At 34.6% G+C, this 19,416-nt stretch overlaps 1 protein-coding gene across 1 annotated transcript; it reads left to right on the plus strand.

The window, feature by feature from the left end:
- Positions 1-17,295: 17,295 nt before the first annotated feature.
- On the plus strand, positions 17,296-18,462 carry LOC120086593. The gene is made up of 2 exons (XM_039043322.1): positions 17,296-17,723; positions 17,836-18,462. The coding sequence occupies exons 1-2, from the start codon at positions 17,607-17,609 to the stop codon at positions 18,307-18,309; spliced, it is 591 nt and encodes a 196-aa protein (XP_038899250.1). The 5' UTR covers positions 17,296-17,606; the 3' UTR covers positions 18,310-18,462.
- The last annotated feature ends 954 nt before the right edge of the window (positions 18,463-19,416 follow it).

A 19,416-nucleotide genomic window follows, 5' to 3' on the forward strand; every position in this document is an offset into this window, starting at 1 on the left:
TCCCAAAACACTCAGGATTAAGGTCATGTCACCTATGGTCGTTTTGGTGAGATGTAAGTCTCAAGTATCAACGGAATTATGTAAAAAGATGAATCATCTCATGGTCCGGTCTTATACAAACTCTTTGTATAAGACACTCCCGCTCACTTGTCTCCACATAAATGGTCAGGATCAACAATCTTAGTTTACAACACTGGTAAACCTCTACAAAGCGGGTCGTATCCGTAGTGTCACTAGGATCAAGTATCCCTACTTAATCCTTATACTACAGACTTTTTTTAAGTTATCACTTAAGGCATGATCCACTTATATATCTCATATACATGCTTAAGTTTACATACAATATCCATGGAGCTTCATTTATTGGATATGAGTAAATGCAAAAATGAAATAACTTTTATTTTATTCATAACAATGTATACAGTTTACAAAATACGAGACTCTAGGAGAATTAGGACACCAATCCCAACATTACGCTTGCTTCGCGATCATTGAGACGATTATGCTTCACCGCATTGTTGTCATCTACTTGATCATTTAAGGCATGTGTTGGACAATGTGCACTACACGATCACGTGACCTTCATGCTTCATCGCATAGTCAAAGGTACACGATCGTTTATGCTCATACAGCATTGCTAGACGATCACAAGGAATTGTCACACAATCAAGGAGACGTGATCTTCGTTCGGACGGTTCAAGACCAGTTCGCCTATTTGAACTAGCCCTCTTTCTAGTGACTCCAATCTGTGCAGAGAGAAATGAATTTCAACATTGCAATTTGTAATAGTTAGCTTTGTTTTTCCTTAAGAATTTAAGGCTAATTATCCTGGTCCATAAACTTTTACTTAATGTACATGAGATGTATGTTTATTTATATGCCATAATATATGACATATAGATTTAAAACCTACCTTAGGTTATGCATTTTATTCATGCATCATATATTATAAGTGTTATAATATAGTTAATGGCATTATGAAATTACAAGAAAACATGCTCATGCATCATATAATATAAGAGTTATATTTATGCATGCATTAGACATATTCATGCATCATCTTTATATTATAAGTGTTATAGTATAAGGGTGTATGAGAGCATGTATGCTTGGTTCATTGTTTTGTTATATAAGTGTTATATACCAGTAGTAATGAATGAACAATGCATGGACTATGACACTTAGGCTTATTTATAAGAGTTATGAATGCCTTGTATGTGTGCTTTGCATTGTGGTTGGTTTTAGTTGTTTCCTGTTATAAGAGTTATAATGGAAATTAAAACTAAAATCAATAAGAAAGAGTTGCATGTGAACTTAGGTGAACTCATGTTTTAAAAGAGTTTTAAAATTTGATTGAGATAGACCTAAGTTCATGATTCTAATGAGATTAGATACCTAAGTTTAATCTTTTAAATCAGTTTAATAGGATTAAATTGATTTCCATAAAAGATTAAATTTGTCTAAATCTATCTATAAGGAACCTTTTATCCAAGGCTGGTTCTGGCTAGATTGGGGTATTTAAGTTGACGGAAATGGAACACCCCTACTTGGGAACCTACCTGGAAAGGTGAATTAGATAGATAACTACAAGCATACAATAGTTGATCAAAGACTTTGTTAAAGAGTTCAATGAATGATGATCAAAAGTTGTTCAACTTTCCAAAGTAAGAGTTACTTTTGGGAAAACCTAAAAAACCACTTAGTTAAAATCATTAGCTGTATTTTTTCTAAGTAAACTAAACCCTAGGTTATAAAATATTCAGTGGGAGGAAAAGATATATGATATGTCAATTCCACTCACATTTCTCTCTGAATATTCATACCGTGAGATTCATGCTTGGCCTTGTGGTGCCCTGGGAGCATCCCTCTTCGAATGGTGTTTGCATGAGTCAATAGGTGGATGGAGAGAGTATTTATAGTAAGTGGGTGAAAGATGTGTGTCAATATGTCTTGCAGTCTCCTTCATTGGTTTGCACCGTGAGATCTTCTTGCACGATCTCGTGACGCCCTAGGAGCGTCCCCTTTCAGATGGTTTTGTGCGATTGGTCGATATCAAGGTAAACTCTAGAAATGGATAGGGGCGCTTTAGTTTTTGCCTCAATCGCATTTTTTTCCTTCGGATTGGCTGCTTGGTGTGGAACTCTAGGATCTAAAATGAAGGGTCACACTTATGGGAAATTGTTAAGCAAGTTAATGATTTCTTGACCAAATCAATGATGGCTAGTTGTTATAGGAACAAGAGTTGTTCTGTTATTAATGACTAGTTGATAGTGTCTCAATTCAGAGGAGGGATAAATTGACTACCCTTCGTTGGCTTTTGTCCTAAACTACTAAAGTGTCATTGCAAAACTAGATGTCACACGGGGTTCATTTAGATTTTGCTAAACCAAATTGGATTTTGTTTTTAAAGAGCATTTGCTAAAATCTAATGTATATCAATGTATTTGTTTTTTCAGCAACATGTATGATTTTCTGTTAGTTGCCTCTTTTAATTTGATCGATTACATACATTGGAAAGAGTCTCTTAAAACATATTTCATGGCAAACGACCTCGAGTTTGTCATGATTGAGGACTGTCCTCAAGTCTCGACCTTTAATACATTGTGAAATATTCGTAATGCATATGAGGTGTGGGTGAAGGCTAATTCGATGGTCCGACTTCACATTTTGGCTAGCATATCTGATGCATTAGCCAAAAGGGTTGAGAACATGGTCATTGCACGTCAGACCATGGACTCGTTGTAAGGATTATTTGAACGTCAGTTCTCACTTTTTGAGAAAAAAGGGATGGATGACAAAGAAACCAGTAGTGTCAGTTCCGAAGATAATATCCAGTCTTTCTTGAATATTAAAGCACTAAAAGAGAAAGCAATTGTTGCTGACTCAGATGAAGTTCATCTGTGAGAATTGTTCTCTGAAATGAAACTTGGAGCTTATTTAGGTTCTGATACCGATCCCACTATTCTCCAAAAGAGGAAGAAGTTGAAGGAAATCTAAAACGGGGATTTCCATGAGCAGCGGAAGGGGTCGTTCCAAATTCCATTCAGATTGAACATAAACAATTACAGTCTTAATCGAAAACTAACAGGTCATGAACAATAAAAAATTGTAGCATGCTATAAGAGATTCAAGGGATAGAGTATGCATACCTTTGAAGAACCATTCTTCAAGAATCCCTCGATCAGTCTCCAGTGTGTCCAACAATGCACTTGAACGCAATGACCGAATCAACCAACAACATGACTATGACACAACGATCATCTAAATTCCTCGAACCAAATCAAGTCCAACTCAATTCACGAACTGAGTAAGAACATCACCACAAGTGTTACCTTGGTATTCTCAGTGTGAGAATCCAGGAGTTGTGGGCTCTATATGATCTTGGCTTGAGGAATAGAGGAGGTATGCGATCGAGTAGATGATTGAGTAAGTCGGAGATATGAAGTTGTCTATCGCATAGATGATGTACTCGATTGTTTAGTAAACTTAAGCCTATCGCATAGACTTTGCTACTCGATCGTGTAGCAATGATCAAAGGTTAACGATCGTATAGTCAACTCTTAAATGATTGCTTAGACTCTCAACGGCTATCGCTCAATAAAAACTCTTTTTACTTGATAGCCCTTTTCATGAGTATTATCCGAATGGATCAACCATTAATTTTGGAAAACAATTCTTATTTTATCTCACGGTTACCATAAAACTTCTAATAACCTCCCAAACAATCGGTTATTAGAGAAAAAGAAATTAATTATCATATAATTAAAATATTACAAAAATAATGATAACCAACTTATCATATTATATTTATAACCTATAGTTTTAATATTTCATCATATGAAACATATAAACCATAGTTCTTTTTCTATTTTATGGTACTTAATATAAATCATATTTATATTAATTCCTCCATTTAATGTATCTAATACATCACACCAATTATATCACATATAATTGAATTTCCTCTTGTTAATTTGAACACTTCAAACTAAATCCAAAATCTGATTCTCAACTTGAACCCATTGAGCTACCAAGGAGACCTTATGGGCCTGTAGCTTGAAGCTCCAATGGTATGTGAATAACTGATTAAACTCTTTAGTCACGAGATCCACCATCCGTTAACTGTCGGACACTCCACTAAAGACTGACAACTGCACTCTTCTCACTACAGATATATTCGTGTGTCCATATGACCAATCAACAGTGCGATAACCCTTCACAACCTCGTAATTACAGTTGGGCCAATTTACCATTTTGCCTTTATAGTTACATCTAACTCCTTGAGTACCACTAATTCCTCTAATGAACAATAAGTCATAGTTCTATTATGACTGAGTCCTCTCTTCCAAAGAGAGGGTGTGGCCACTATGTTCAAGACTCAGAATCAACCTTTAAGGGGACAATTTATCTACTTACCCCTGCTTTGGGGAAGGAGTCAATTCCGTCTTGTGTAACTGAGTTCCCAGCTCCCCAATCAGACGAATCCCCAAAAAGGTAGGTTGTTGAGTTGGCAATCTGGCCACTCTCACCCATACTAATCAAAGGACCACCCTCATAGGCAGGAGTTCCCAAAACTCTCAGGATTAAGGTCATGTCACCTATGGTCATTTTAGTGAAATGTAACTCTCAATTATCAACGGCGTTATATAAAGAGACGAATCATCTCTAGTCCGATTTTATACAAACTCTTTGTATAGGACATTCTCACTCGCATGTCTCCACATGAATGGTCAGGATCAAACCATTTGTAGCACTTTACAACACTTGTAAATATCTACAAAGCGAGCCGTATTCGTAGTGTCACCAAGATAAGGTATCCCTCCTTTATCCTTATAGTACAGACCATTTAGGTTATTACTTAAGGCATGATCTACTTGTATGTCTCATATACATGCTTAAGTTTACATGAAATAACCACGGATCTTAGTTTATTGGATATGAGTAAATGCAAATAAAATAACACTTATTTTATTAATAACAATGTGTTTACAAATCGTTTACAAACTACAAGACTCTGGGAGAATTAGGATACCAGTCCCAATAGAAGTCTAAAGACAGTAAATGTGATTTATTAGTCTTGGAGATGTGTTTGGTAGAGAATCATGATTGTGCCTGGATACTTGATTCAGGTGTTACTAATCACGTAAGTTCTTCCTACCAAGGATTTAGTTCCTGGAAACCATTGGAAGATGGAGAGTTGACTCTTCGAGTCAGTACTGGTGAGGTTGTCTTAGTTGTTGTTGTAGGTAGACTGAAGTTATTTTTAGACAAGAAACGTTATGTGTTACTAGATAATATTTATGTAGTTCCAAATATCAAGAGGAACTTAATTTCAGTTTCTTGTCTGATTGAACAAGGTTATACTGTCTTCTTTTATGAGAATAAAGTGTTTATTTTCAAGAATGGTATGGAGATTTTTATTGGTTCAATGGAAAATAACTTATATGTACTAAGGTCATTAGACATAAAAGCCTTGCTTAATACTAAAATGTTCAAAACAGCGACAACTGCAAAAAGACTAAAGGTTTCTCCTAAGGAAAAACGCCCATCTTTGGCATCTAAGGTTAGGTCACACCAACTTCAATAGGTTTGAGAAGTTAGTGCAATGTGGACTTCTAAATGGTTTAGAAGAAAACTCCTTGCCGGTATGTGAATCATGCCTTGAAGGCAAAATGACCAAACAACCTTTTACTAGAAAAGGTTATTGAGCCAAGGAAACCTTGGAGCTTATACATTTAGACCTTTGTGATCCGATGAGTGTTAGAGCTTAAGGTGGGTATGAATATTTCATCTCTTTCATAGATGATTATTCAAGATATGGGTATCTATACCTAATGCAACATAAGTCTGACGTTCTTGACAAGTTTAAGGAGTATAAGGCTGAAGTTGAAAACTTGTTAGGTAAGAAGATAAAAACACTACGATCTGATCATGGTGGAAAGTATATGGACTTAGATTTCCAAAATTATATGATAGAACATGGAATCACGTCCCAACTCTCGGCCCCAGGTACACCTTAGCAAAATGGTGTATCAGAAAGGAGAAACAGAACCCTGTTGGATATAGTTCGCTTTATAATGAGTTATGCTCATCTTCCAGACTCGTTTTGGGGATTTATAATGGAGACTGCATGTTATATTTTGAACAATGTTCCCTCAAAGAGTGTTTCTGAAACACCTTTTGAGTTGTGGAGAGGCCGTAAATGTAGTTTATGCCACTTCAGGATTTGGGGATGTCCTGCCCACGTGCTTGTGGCTAACCCTAAAAAGTTAGAATCGTGTTTGAAAGTTTGCCTCTTTATAGGCTACCCCAAGGAAACAATGGGTGGATACTTCTATGATCCAAGTAAGAATAAGGTGTTTGTGTTGATAAAATGTTATCTTCTTGGAAGAAAACCACATCAGGAATCATAAACCACGAAGCAAGCTTGTTTTACATGAGATTTCTAGTGAGACTATTGAGAGTTCAACAAGAGTTGTTGAACAGACTGATAGATCAACAAGAGTTGTTGATGTCGGTTTATCTAGTTAATCATCTCAAGAGTTGAGACTACCTCGACGTAGTGGGAGGGTTGCGAACCCACCGAAACGCTACATGGGTTTGACTCCGAAAACATCATGCCTGATGATGGAGTTGAGGATCCATTATCTTATAAGCAAGCAATGGAAGATGTTGACAAAGATGAGTGAATTAAAGCCATGAATCAGGAAATGGAGTCTATGTACTTCAATTCTATCTGGGAACTTGTGGATCGGCCTGATGGGGTAAAACCTATAGGATGTAAGTGGATCTACTAGAGAAAACAAGGTGTAAATAGAAAGGTGTAGACTTTTAAGACTAGACTCGTGGCAAAGGGTTACACTCAGGTTGAGGGAGTGGATTATGAGGAAACTTTCTCACCTGTTTTCATGTTGAAGTCTATCAAGATTCTCCTGTCCATAGCCACATTTTATGATTATGAGATATGGAAAATGAACGTCAAGACTGCCTTTCTGAATGGTAATCTTGAGGACACCATTTACATGGCTCAACCAGAGGGGTTCATTGTTCTAGATCAAGAGCAAAGAGTTTACAAGCTTAATAGGTCTATTTATGGGCTAAAACAAGCATCTAGATCGTGGAACATTAGATTTGATAGTGCGATCAAATCATTTAGCTTTGATCAAAATGTTGATGAGCCTTGTGTTTACGAGAAAATCATCAACAGCTCAGTAGCTTTCCTAGTGTTGTATGTGGATGATATCCAACTCATTTGGAATGATGTAGGTTTTCTAACTGACATTAAATCGTGGCTAGCTGACCAATTCCAAATGAAATATTTGGGAGAGGCGCAGTATGTACTAAGGATCCAGATCATTCGGGATCGTAAGAACAAGAGGTTTGCCTTGTCTCAGGCATCATACATCGACAAGACATTGATTAGGTACTCGATGCAGAATTCTAAGAGGGGTTTATTACCCTTCAAGCATGGAATTGTTTTGTCTAAGGAGTAATGTTCTAAAACACATCAAATGGTTGAGGAAATGAGACAGATTCCCTATGCTTTGGCTGTTGGAAGCCTTATATATGTAATGTTATGTACTAGACTTGACATTTGCTATGTAGTAGGGATTGTCAGTCTTTATCAATCCAATCCAAAATTAGATCACTGGACGGCGGTCAAAACGATTCTCAAGTATCTCCGAAGAACGAGAGACTATATGCTCATGTATGGAGATAAGGATTTGATCCTTATAGGATATACAGACTCTGACTTTCAGACTGATAGAGATTCTTGAAAATTGACATTAGGGTCAATGATCACTCTGAATGGAGGGGTTGTAGTTTGGTGAAGCATCAAGCAAGGATGCATCGCGGACTCCACTATAGAAGTCGAATACGTAGCCACTTGTGAAGCTGCTAAAGAGATTGTTTGGCTTAGAAAGTTCCTAATAGATTTGAAAGTTGTTCCAAATATGTATTTGTCGATCACACTCTATTGTGATAACAATGAGGTTGTGGCAAATTCTAAGGAACCTCGGAGTCATCGAAGAGGAAAGCATATTGAACAGAAGTATCATTTGATCAGGGAGATTGTGCATCGCGGTGATGTGATAGTCACAAAGATTGCGTCGGAGCACAACATTGTTGATCCTTTTACAAAGGCTCTCACGGCTAAAGTATTCGAGGGTCATCTAGATGTCTGGGTCTACGGGACATGCGGCACCTTGTCTAGGGCAAGTGGGAGATGATACTGAGGTATAGAGTATGCCCTAGTTTATTGTATATTATACTGTTTTTATGTATTGTACATTAGTCTCATGAGGTATTAGGACCAATGGGAGATTGTTGGGATCAATGTCCTAATTCTCCCGGTGGTCTCGTAGCTTGTAAACATTTTGTACACATTGTTATTAATAAAATAAATGTTACTTTATTTGCATTTACTCATACCCAATAAATTATGATCTGTGGTTATTTCATGTAACTTAAGCATGTATATGAGACATACAAGTGGATCATGCCTTAAGTAATAACCTAAATGGTCTGTAGTATAAAGATAAAAGAGGGATACCTTATCCTGGTGACACTATGGATACGACCCGCTTTGTAGATGTTACAAGTGTTGTAAAGTGCTACAAATAGTTTAATCTTAACCATTCATGTGGAGACATGCTAGCGGGGGTGTTCTATACAAAGAGTTTGTATAAGACCGGACTACGAGATGATTAGTCTTTTTATATAACGCCGTTGATAATTGAGACTTATATTTCACTAAAATGACCATAGGTGACATACCTTAATCCTGAGTGAGTTGAGAACTCCTGCCTATGAAGGTAGTCCTTTGATTAGTATAGGCGAGAATGGCCAGATTTCCAACTCAACAAGCCTACCTTTTTGGGGATTCGTCTGATTGGAGAGCTGGGAACTCAATTACACAAGACGGACTTCACTCCTTCCCCGAAGTAGGGGTAAGTAGATAAATTGCTCCTTTAAGAGCTGATTCCAGGTCTTGAACATAGCGACCATACCCTCTCTTTGGAAGAGAGAACTCAATCATAGTAGGACTATGACTTATTATTCATTAGAGAAATTAGTGGTACTTAAAGAGTTAGACGTAACTATAGGGGCAAAATGGTATATTGGTCCAGTTGTACTTACGAGCGATTTGTGAAGGGTTATCACATTGTTGATTGGTCATATGGACACAAAAATATATTTGTAGTGCGAAGAGTGCGGTTGTTGGTCTTTAGTGGAGTGACCAACAGTTAACGAATGGTGGATTTCGTGACTAAAGAGTTTAGTCAGTTATTCACGTACCATTGAAGCTACAAGCTACAGGTCCATAAGGTCCCCTTGGTAGCTCAATGGGTTCAAGTTGAGAATCATATTTTGGTTTAATTTGAAGTGTTCAAATTAACAAGAGGAAATTCAATTATATGTTATATAATTGATATGATGTATTAGATACATTAATTGGAGGAATTAATATAAATATGATTTATATTAAGTACCATAAAATAGAAAATGAATTATCTTTTATATATTTCATATGATGAAATATTAAAATTATAGATTATAAATATAATACGATAACTTGGTTATCATATTTATTTATAATATATTAATTATATAATAATTAATTCTTTTTCTCTAATAACTATATTGAGTGGAAGGTTATTGGAACTTTTATGGTAACCGTTAGATAAAAAGGAAAATTATTTTTCAAAATTAGGAATTGATTCATTTTGGAAAATTCTCACGGAAAAAGCTATCAAGTAACAAGAGTTTTTACTAAGCGAAGCGTTGAGAGTCTATACGATCGAGCTATGAGTTGATTGTACGATAGTTACTTGTTGATCGTTGCTACACGATCAAGTAGCAAAGTCTATGCGATAGGCTTCATCTTCTAAACGATCGAGTACATCGTCTATACGATAGACAGTCTTCATATCTTTCACTTACTCGATCGTCTACTCGATCATATGCCTCCTGTCTTCTTCAATCCAAGATCATACAGAGCCCACAACTCCTGGATTCTCACATCGAGAATACCAAGGTAACACTTGTGGTGGTGTTCTAAATCCATTCGGGATCGAGTTGGACTCGATTGGGTTCGAGGTGTATTCAGACGTTCGAGGAGGTCGTGTTCTGTGTGTTGCGTTCATGTGTTTTTTTGCGCGTATTGGAATTTGATCGAGGGATACTTGAAGAATAGTTCTTCAAAGGTTCGCATACTCTATCCCTTGTATCTTAAGGTAGCATATTGTAATTTCTGTTTATGCATAATCTGTTCGTTTCCATTTAAGACTGTGATTATTGTGTTCATTCTGAATGGAATTTAGCATTATCCACTTCTGCTGCTCATGGAGACCTATGTTTAGATTTCCTTCGGCTGAGTAATGTAAGCTCACATATAAATAAAAGTTGAAAAGAATGGAAATGTTTTGCCAAAATTTTCCTATGCTTAAGAGAAAATGTTGCTGCCATCTAAAGCTCAGAAGGTGTTGAAGAACTCTCGGGCAAGTTTGAGAGAGTTGAGGATTTCCAACTGATCTAAAAGGATTTGATGCTCAAATTCTAAGGTAAGAGAGTTAAGATGTCTATGAGCGAACTCATGAAAGGGAATCTAAATACTTAATGGTTGGAACTAGAACTATCGAATCTGGAAGATTGAAATCTGAAATAATATTGTGGATGAACAAGTAGGCAGCTGAACACATAGAACAAGCAAACAGCTGATCAATCGATGATATGCATTGATGTGTGTAAGCATTAACAAAGTATTCACAATCGAGACATATTGAATGCGTCACAGAGTGGACGCTCATCGCATAGGCTAAGAAGGGTGTTCCAGTACCCACCTGAGCATCGTGAGAGAGGGTTACCATTTTCCAATTAAGTTATAAGGTAAAAATAACTAGGTGTAGTTGATGCGATAAGATGGGTTAGGATACGATGAACTTAGTCATGATGCGATGAAATTAAGAGTATGCGATGAAGTTAAGTTTATGTGTTAAGCTCAAGAGTGAGCTAATTATACTGACCAAGGGACCTCTCCTTATTTTAGGGAAGATGCAGATAGGAGAGACTTACAGGCCCTTGGATAAATAACTTAAGACAGTGAGTAACAAGTTTTGATAAATATTTCCTAATGATCAGTTTTGCATATGATTTCTAACGCATAATCGATTCAATATGCAGTTTTAAACCCATGATTTCTATGACGCATGCTTTACTCATCTGTTGGACACATGACCCATGTTTTCAAATAAATGAAATTTCATACGTTAGTTTAGCATGCAGTTTCAATAAGTTTATGCCTATAATTTATACTTAATATTTACAAGGCACTATGCGATAACATGTAATTTATAAAGTATGGTTAACTCACATGAGTATTTTGTTATTACATTTGAAGTATGATTAACTCACATGAGTATCAAATTTCAGTTACACCAAGAATCCTCGACACCGAAGGTATGGTAAGGTGTTCAGGACCCAATCCAGCTCTACTTACACGTATGACCCATATTATCAACGTTAATAAGATCAAGCAAAAGGGATCTCTCTCAACTAAGGTTATTAGAGATTGAGCAAAAGGGCTCTCCCATATGTTTAGACAGAGGAGTAGAGGTGTTTTATAGGAATAATAATGAGCTTCAATTTCGGGTTTTATATATGATATGCTTTTGTATTTCTAGTTTTAATTATAAACCCTGGAAGTGATCATGTAAATGTTTTATGAGAAGCCATGTCTATGTTATTTATGATGAAGCGTGTTTTATTTTAAATAGTCACTCACTGGCCATTTTAAGCTCATAATTTAAATGTTTTCTCTCCCTAGGTAGCGGTTACGTCCCGAAGCCGAGTAAATCTACTAGTCTCACTATCATAATTCTTCAGTAATATGAAGTTTAGACGATCCACTTATCATTTTTTAAACCCTAATTTTGTCTATACATGTCTTGGGTTTCGGGGTAGAATTTTGGATTCGAAAGTTGTACTTATAAATGTTTGATATCTGGATGACTATAATATAATAGATGTGAATTTTCTGAACGGTAGCACTTGTGTAGTTAAGTGATAGTTTAGAGTATGTATGTAATTACTATAAGATTTTTTTAACGACTATCAGGTCAACAGGTGCTAGGAATACAAGTTCATTAGTACATGTTAGACAGTAATTGCCATAAGAGGGTTTTCATCTATTGTCTTCACATCCCTTCTCAGGTTAATATGGCAATTGGGGAGGGGGTGTGATAGAGTATCTATATGTCTCAGCCAAAAGGATTCATTGAACAAGGTCAAGAGAAAAAGGTTTGCAAGTTCAAACGATCCATTTATGGATTGAAACAAGCTTCTCGATCCTGAAATATAAGATTTGACACTACGATCAAATCTTTTAGCTTTGGACATAACATTGATGAACCTTGTGTTTACAAGAAAATTGTCGACAAGACTATAGCCTTTCTAGTATTATATGTTGATGATATCCTACTCATTGGGAATGAGGTAGAATTCCTTGCTGATATTAAAAGATGGCTAGTATCATAATTTCAAATGAAAGATTGGGGAGATGTTCAATATGTTCTTGGAATCCAAATAGTTTGAAATTGCAATAACAGAACGCTAGCTTTATCATAGGTATCTTATATAGATGAGATGTTGTCTGGATATAAGATACAAAATTCCAAGAGAGATCTATTACCTTTCAGACATAGAATTCATCTGTCTAAGGAATAGGGTCCTAAGACACCCTAAGAAGTTGAGGTTATGGAACAAATTCCTTATGTATTAGCAGATGGGATTTGATGTATGCTATATTGTGTACACGCCCAGACATATGCTATGCAGTTGGAATAGTCAGCAGTTTTTAGTCCAATCCTGGATGGTCCTTGGACTGTTCTTAAGAACATCCTCAAGTATCTTCAAAGAACGAGGGACTTTGTTTTTTAAACCGATATTTATTTGAGGAAATCAACTTCGGGATCAGTGTTCACTCTAAATGGAAGATCTATATTATGGAGGAGTATAAAGCAAAGTTGTATTGCTGACTTAACCATGGGAGCGGAATATGTAGTTGCATGTAAAGTAGTGAAAGAAGCAGTATGGCTTAGGAAATTCTTAATTGATTTAGAAGTAGTTCAAAATATGCATCTGCTTATCACACTCTATTGTGATAACATTAGAGAAATTGCAAATTCAAAAGAACTGAGAAGCCATAAGCGTGAAAAGCACATCGAGCAAAAGTACCATCTCATCAGGGAGATCGTACACCAAAGAGACATGATAGTCACATAGATCACCTCAAAAGACAATCTAGCCGATCCGTATATGAAGGCCCTCACAACTAAAGTGTTCGAGGATTATCTAGTTGGACTAGGACTATAAAACTCATAAATCTAGGACAAATGAGAGTGGCTCAACATTTCCGCTTAATAAGCCTCCCATTTTAGGGATAAGATCGAGTAGATAGCTGGGGACATAGTCCTGCAAGATAGAACTCACTCCTACCTGATTTATAGGTTAGTAGATAGGTTGTGCCCTTAAGTACTAACTCCTAGTCTTGAAGAAGGGGCCCCAGCCCTCTCTATGACTGAGAGGGATTCTGTTTATTGGTAGGATCATAAACCAATTGTTCATTAATGGAGATTTAAGGAGCAAGATGTATTGTAGGGTAAAATGATAATTTTGACCCAGCTGTAAATATGAACAACCTGTGAAGGATCGACTTACTGATCATGGTTAAATCAAGTGGACAGAAATATATCTACAGTGAGGAGAGTGCAGCTATTAGGCTTTAGTGGAGTGTTCCGGTGGTTAATGAATGTTGATTAATTCGATTAAAATAGTTTAGCTCAATTAATCTTGGATCGTTGGAACTCATGATCTGTAGGTCCATTAGATCTCCTGCTAGCTCATATCGGACTAAACCTTATAACAATGTAACGAGTGAATTTGAAGTGTTCATATTCGAACTAGGGAATAAATGTTAAATATATGTGATATATTTAACAACATATCATTCAATTGGGAATTGAATGATAAATTGAGAGTTGGAGATATTTAAATAAGATTTAAATATTAAAACTATGAATAAGGATTCATCAGGATTATTATTGGATCTAATAATTGAATATTAAATTAATTAAATTATTTAATTATTTATTTAATATTAATTTGACTTAAAATTAATTATTTGAATTAATTTTGAATTAAAATGGAATAAATCAAAGTTGGTTAAATAACTTAACCAAGCTTTGAAGACCAAAGGTCAAAAGCTGACTTCACTAAGTGGGAAATTCCAAAATTAGTTTTTAATAAATTTTGAATTAAAATTGTATTTAATTAAAATTTGTGTTGACTTCAAAATAGTCAAAAGTCAAAATGTTGACTTCACTTAGTGGAAAGATCCAAGAATTATTTTTAGTGAAAAAAATCAACTTTTAATGAATTAGTGAGTAATTCATTCGGCAAAGTGTTGATTCCACAAAATGCCACTTATCCCACTAAATTGAGTACATTTTGAAGTGTCAAAATTTGGTTAACTCAACTTTGCATGAATTGCATGTAATTGCTCTATAAATAGGATGCTTTAATAAAAATTATTCTTCTTGGTCATTTAAGTGATTTTCAAGTTAGTTGAAAAACAATTTTTTCTTGGCAACTTAGAGATTCTAAAAGAGTTTTAGAATTTAAGTCCTCAATTCTATCTCACTTTTTATTCTAAATCATCCATAATTTAGTCACTCATTGAATCCCACCATCCCCTTCTAAGGCCGAAGAATAGTCGGAAAGACCCTTGTATTCACAACTGGTTCGTGAAGAGATTCAGTGGATTGGTGGTCCATTTGGAGCTACAAAAGTTGTAGCTCAAACTCTAAGTTCAAAGTTATTTACATGCATGTAATTAATGAAATTTAGAGTGGTGTGTATGCATGCGTGCGTGGTGCGTGCGTGTGTGGTGCGTGTGTGCGTATGCGTGTGTGCGTATGCATGTGTGTGCATGCGTGTATTTACCATATTATCAAAAGTGCTAGCTAGCCTAATAATAAATTTATCTTTTAGCCTCTTTTAGAGACCAGATTCAAGCCCCACTCATACATTTATTTTTATTAAATTATATAAAGTCCCATCAATAAAATTTCTGGATTCGTTATTGCTTATCCTAACCGATGTAATTTATATACTTTCACTGCAACTAAACATAGTGATTTTAAAAAAATAATAAAATTCTACCCAAAAACCTACCTAAGTAGTGTGGGTACAATTATATATCATTTTTATTGGCCAAATTAATGATTAAAAAAATGCTATGAAAATTTTCATTTATTTTTAAAATACATTTGTCCTTTCAAAAACTAAGAACAGTATCCTTGACTTTTCATAAACTTTTAAAATTAAACTACGTATAGATAGAAATTCGTTAAAATAGATTGAGAAAGTTGGCTAGGTGGTGACTTTAGAATGACAAATCAATCAAATAACTTTCATTATTATTAAACAGGTAATGATTAAGAAGTTCAAACAATTTAAATCGATTATTTAACAATATTTTTTAGCTAAACGATTGCATGTGAAGAATTAAACTATCTATCTTTGAGATGATAATTACTAATTAGTGTCTTATTCACTAAACTACGGTCTAAACAGCGATCACATAACTCAATCAATTAAGGTATATGTCTTTAATCAAGATGGCAAATATTCTAATTCTCTCCTATCTCATACACATGTTTGCATTATTAAGATCCTGTTTGGTAATCACTTTATTTTTTGAATTAAGTATATGGACACTACTTTCACCTCTGAATTTCTTCATTTTTTATCTATTTTTTACCGATAGTTTAAATAATCAAACTAAATTTTAAGAATTAAAAAAAGTAGCTGATATTTGGTGTTGAGTTCTTGCAGCAAGTCACTGAAATTGAAAGGGAAAAGGACAATATATAAAGGGTGTTTGAGTAGTGGAATTTGGGTGGGAGAGGTTGAAGACGAAATTAAAAGATCAGGTGTAGTAATAAAGCAACCGTTTTCCGATGCCCATCCTCCTCTTTAACATTTAAGTGAATTCATGATGATTTAATGAAGGCAGGTAGAGCTTTTACTTGAAACGAATCCCTTTTTCCATCTTAGCATTTAATGACCTCACATATCCCTTTTTCATGACGATAAATCTTGTTCCAATTAAACTTCCTCTTTAATCCAAAAAAAACTTCTAGTACCACAATCATATAATACTTCTTTTATACTAAATCATGAATAGAATATGGCAACAATGTGTTAATTACATCTACGAGCAAGAAAAGAATAGATGGTTTACATATAACACTATTTTAAACTCTAATATATAGTCGAATAGTAATCTCCCACCATTCGAAATCAAAATAACAGTTTCAATACATTTCAATATTAGAAACTTCTTCCGACAGGTACGGATCAATAAAAAAAATACTTTTACTCATCCAACAAATTAGTTTTGTGAGGTGATGGTCATAAGTTGTTTTTAATGGGAGTTGTGGTAGATACATAGATACATATATATGTTGAGAGCTTTTAAAGGTGTTATAGGTTATTGAGTGAGCCAGTTGAGGAAGTTGGAGTTATTGAGAGTATATTAAAGATCACATAGCCATCAAAGACCTTCCTTCAACTGCTTTTCGACTTCCAACATTAATGGCTCCCATTCAACATACTCACCTTCCTCTTTCCCATTGTCACCGCCTTCATAAATATACACATACCAGATTATTGAGTTAATCCACATTTTTCCTTTGGCCTTGCACTATGTTAATCGGATAATTAGCAACTCCTAATCAAATTTGAGATGGCTTGTTAATTTTTGATTCTATATTTGGAAGTTGCCTGGAAATTTTCACCAATATTGTTGGGAATTATGACGTTAATGCATGTTGAGACGATCCCACATTAAAAATATGGAGACATATATCTCACAATCTTTGAAAGATACATAGACTACTTCTCTTCTTACTTTTTTTTTTTTTTTGAGATGAAACCTCGCATTTATCTAATAATGCATATGTTAAGTACGATCAAGATTAAAGTGGTTTATAATTATTATTAGTAAATAAGATAGAAAAAAAAACAAAAACAAAGATTGCGGTTTGTGTTTAATAATCTAACCAATACGTGTGAGAGTTGGTTAGGGCTTCACATCATAGATTTAATTAGGGTTAGCGCTAGGTTCGGAGTTGAGCATAGCTAAGGCATAAGGAAAATTATCCAATAAGAAGATGACCACGATATAGTTGTCATTTTAAAAATTTGCATGTTGCAAAGATTCATAGGATACAAATTCGGGATACTTATGTAGTTTTTCTTTCATATATTGATTAGTTTAAACTTGCTAACTATATTGTGACAGTCTCTCTGAATAATTTATCTTGCATAGACGCAGTGACAGTACAAGTTCTTTATTTCAACCTTCAAAGCCTGTCCCCAACTAGATTCTTCCTTTGCAGTTATAGCTAACCCCATCGTCCATATTATATGTAGCATTTTTCACCCCTCTCTAACACAACATACACAAAGTGATCGCAACCCCTTTGAAGCATTGATATCTCTCTCCTTCCACTTTAGCCTTTTTCTCTCTGCAAATCCAAATGAAGAGAAAATGGGAAGACCTACAAGGAGAAAACTTCAATTCTCCTACGGATAATATTGAGCTCCATCTTGAGACTCCATTACCTTTGGAGTGGCAACGATGTCTGGATATTCAGGTACTAAACTTATTCCGACAGTTTTTAAGTGTCATGAAATCCCAGTTTGATGTACATAAAATATTATATCATTCTCTTATTTTCTCCACTTTTTCATCCTTTTGTTTTGAAGTCAGGAGAGATACATTTCTATAACACAAAGACTCAGAAAAGAACCTCTATGGACCCAAGAAGAAAATTTGAGAGTTTTACTCCTAATAGAAGCCATGGAAGTGAGGCCTTGAGCTTGGACCTTGAGCTCAATCTAAATTGCCAATCAAAGAAGAAGAGCCATAATGATGGGGTTATGGGTGGAAGTTTGATGAAACAAGCAAATTATGGGAGTTCTCCATGGCTAAGATTTGAAAGAGAGCAACAAGAAATGGTTGCAAGAGTTTGCATGCAATGTCACTTATTGGTTATGCTTTTGAAGTCTTCACCCACATGCCCAAATTGCAAATTCATACACCCAATAACAGATCACCTCCAAAATAACACTCCAACTACTACAACCTTCTTTTTACCTAATTCTCTCCCTACTGAGAATAATAATCAAACCCAGTCCTTAAAGAGTTTCTTCCCAAATCCTATTCAAAATAAAGTTTAGTTTTCTTTTATTCATTCATTTAGTATTTATATGTATACTGAATTATCAGGGATATAGCTAGAGGCAAAAAAAACCCTTTTTGTTTTTTGGGAATGTGTAACTATATGAAAAAAGAATCATTACATTGAACATGGTTAGTGCAGTTGTGTGAAAGAACTTAAGTTTTTAGGTCCATTTGGATGCTATATTGAAAATATTTCAATCGACGTAAAAGCTATGATAGATTTAGTTATATCTATACTTCAACCTCTAACATGTTACGTAGATATTAACTTTTATCGATCATTGATGTGACCCATCACAATTTAAGGCAAAGTTCTCATAGTATGTAAATAAATATCTTCTTTTCTTATAGTCTAATAACGTTAGAGACGTATCTATTCATTTGAAGTTACATTTGGACCATTCAAGATTCAAAGTTTATTGTAATATGTAAGAAGATGGATATTTCATTTTCAAAGAGTTAATTAAAATATAATTGTGTATCTATTCATATATCATAAATGATAACTACATTGGAAATACGATTAGTCATTTGACTTGATCCATTACATTTATAGTTAAGTTCCTCTAACCACACAATTTGGCGTGCTAACTCTATTGATTTTAACAATATTTAAAATGTCTCTCTAACTTCACATAATTTTTTTAGTACAACAATTGCAAAGTGAATGATTGAACCTCTGACATCTTAGGATAGAATGCATATCAATAACACTTAGTCAAGCTCACATAATTGTATGGGTACTTAGCATAGATTTATTATTTATATATAAATATATAGTGTTGGAAATATTTAGGATATGAAATCTCAATTGATTTTTTTTTTTTTTTTTTTTTTGAGAAATGAAATCTCAATTGAACTTGAGGAAATTTTTTATAAATAGAAAAATCTAAAAAATATTTAGACTTTATAACCAAAAATTCCTAAAGTACAAAATATTTTCGAAATTTTTTTGCTATAAAGTATAAATATTTTTTAAAAGATTTTATATTTAAAAAGGCTTGATTTTATGTATTATTTTACTTTACGAATCACATGATGCAATTTAAGTATATTATAGTATTCATTTTTGCTTAAACAATTTTTAGTACACTTTTTAAGTG

Source organism: Benincasa hispida, chromosome 9, assembly GCF_009727055.1.
Source record: "Benincasa hispida cultivar B227 chromosome 9, ASM972705v1, whole genome shotgun sequence".
In the NCBI taxonomy this organism is placed as follows: Eukaryota; Viridiplantae; Streptophyta; class Magnoliopsida; order Cucurbitales; family Cucurbitaceae; genus Benincasa; species Benincasa hispida.

What these genes read in the sequence shown, in the direction of transcription:
- LOC120086593 (XM_039043322.1), top strand. Translation starts at nt 17,607, where the DNA reads ATGAAGAGAAAATGGGAAGACCTACAAGGAGAAAACTTCAATTCTCCT. An exon ending in AACGATGTCTGGATATTCAG is followed by an intron (nt 17,724 to 17,835) that starts GTACTAAACTTA and finishes TTTGTTTTGAAG; the next exon opens with TCAGGAGAGATACATTTCTA.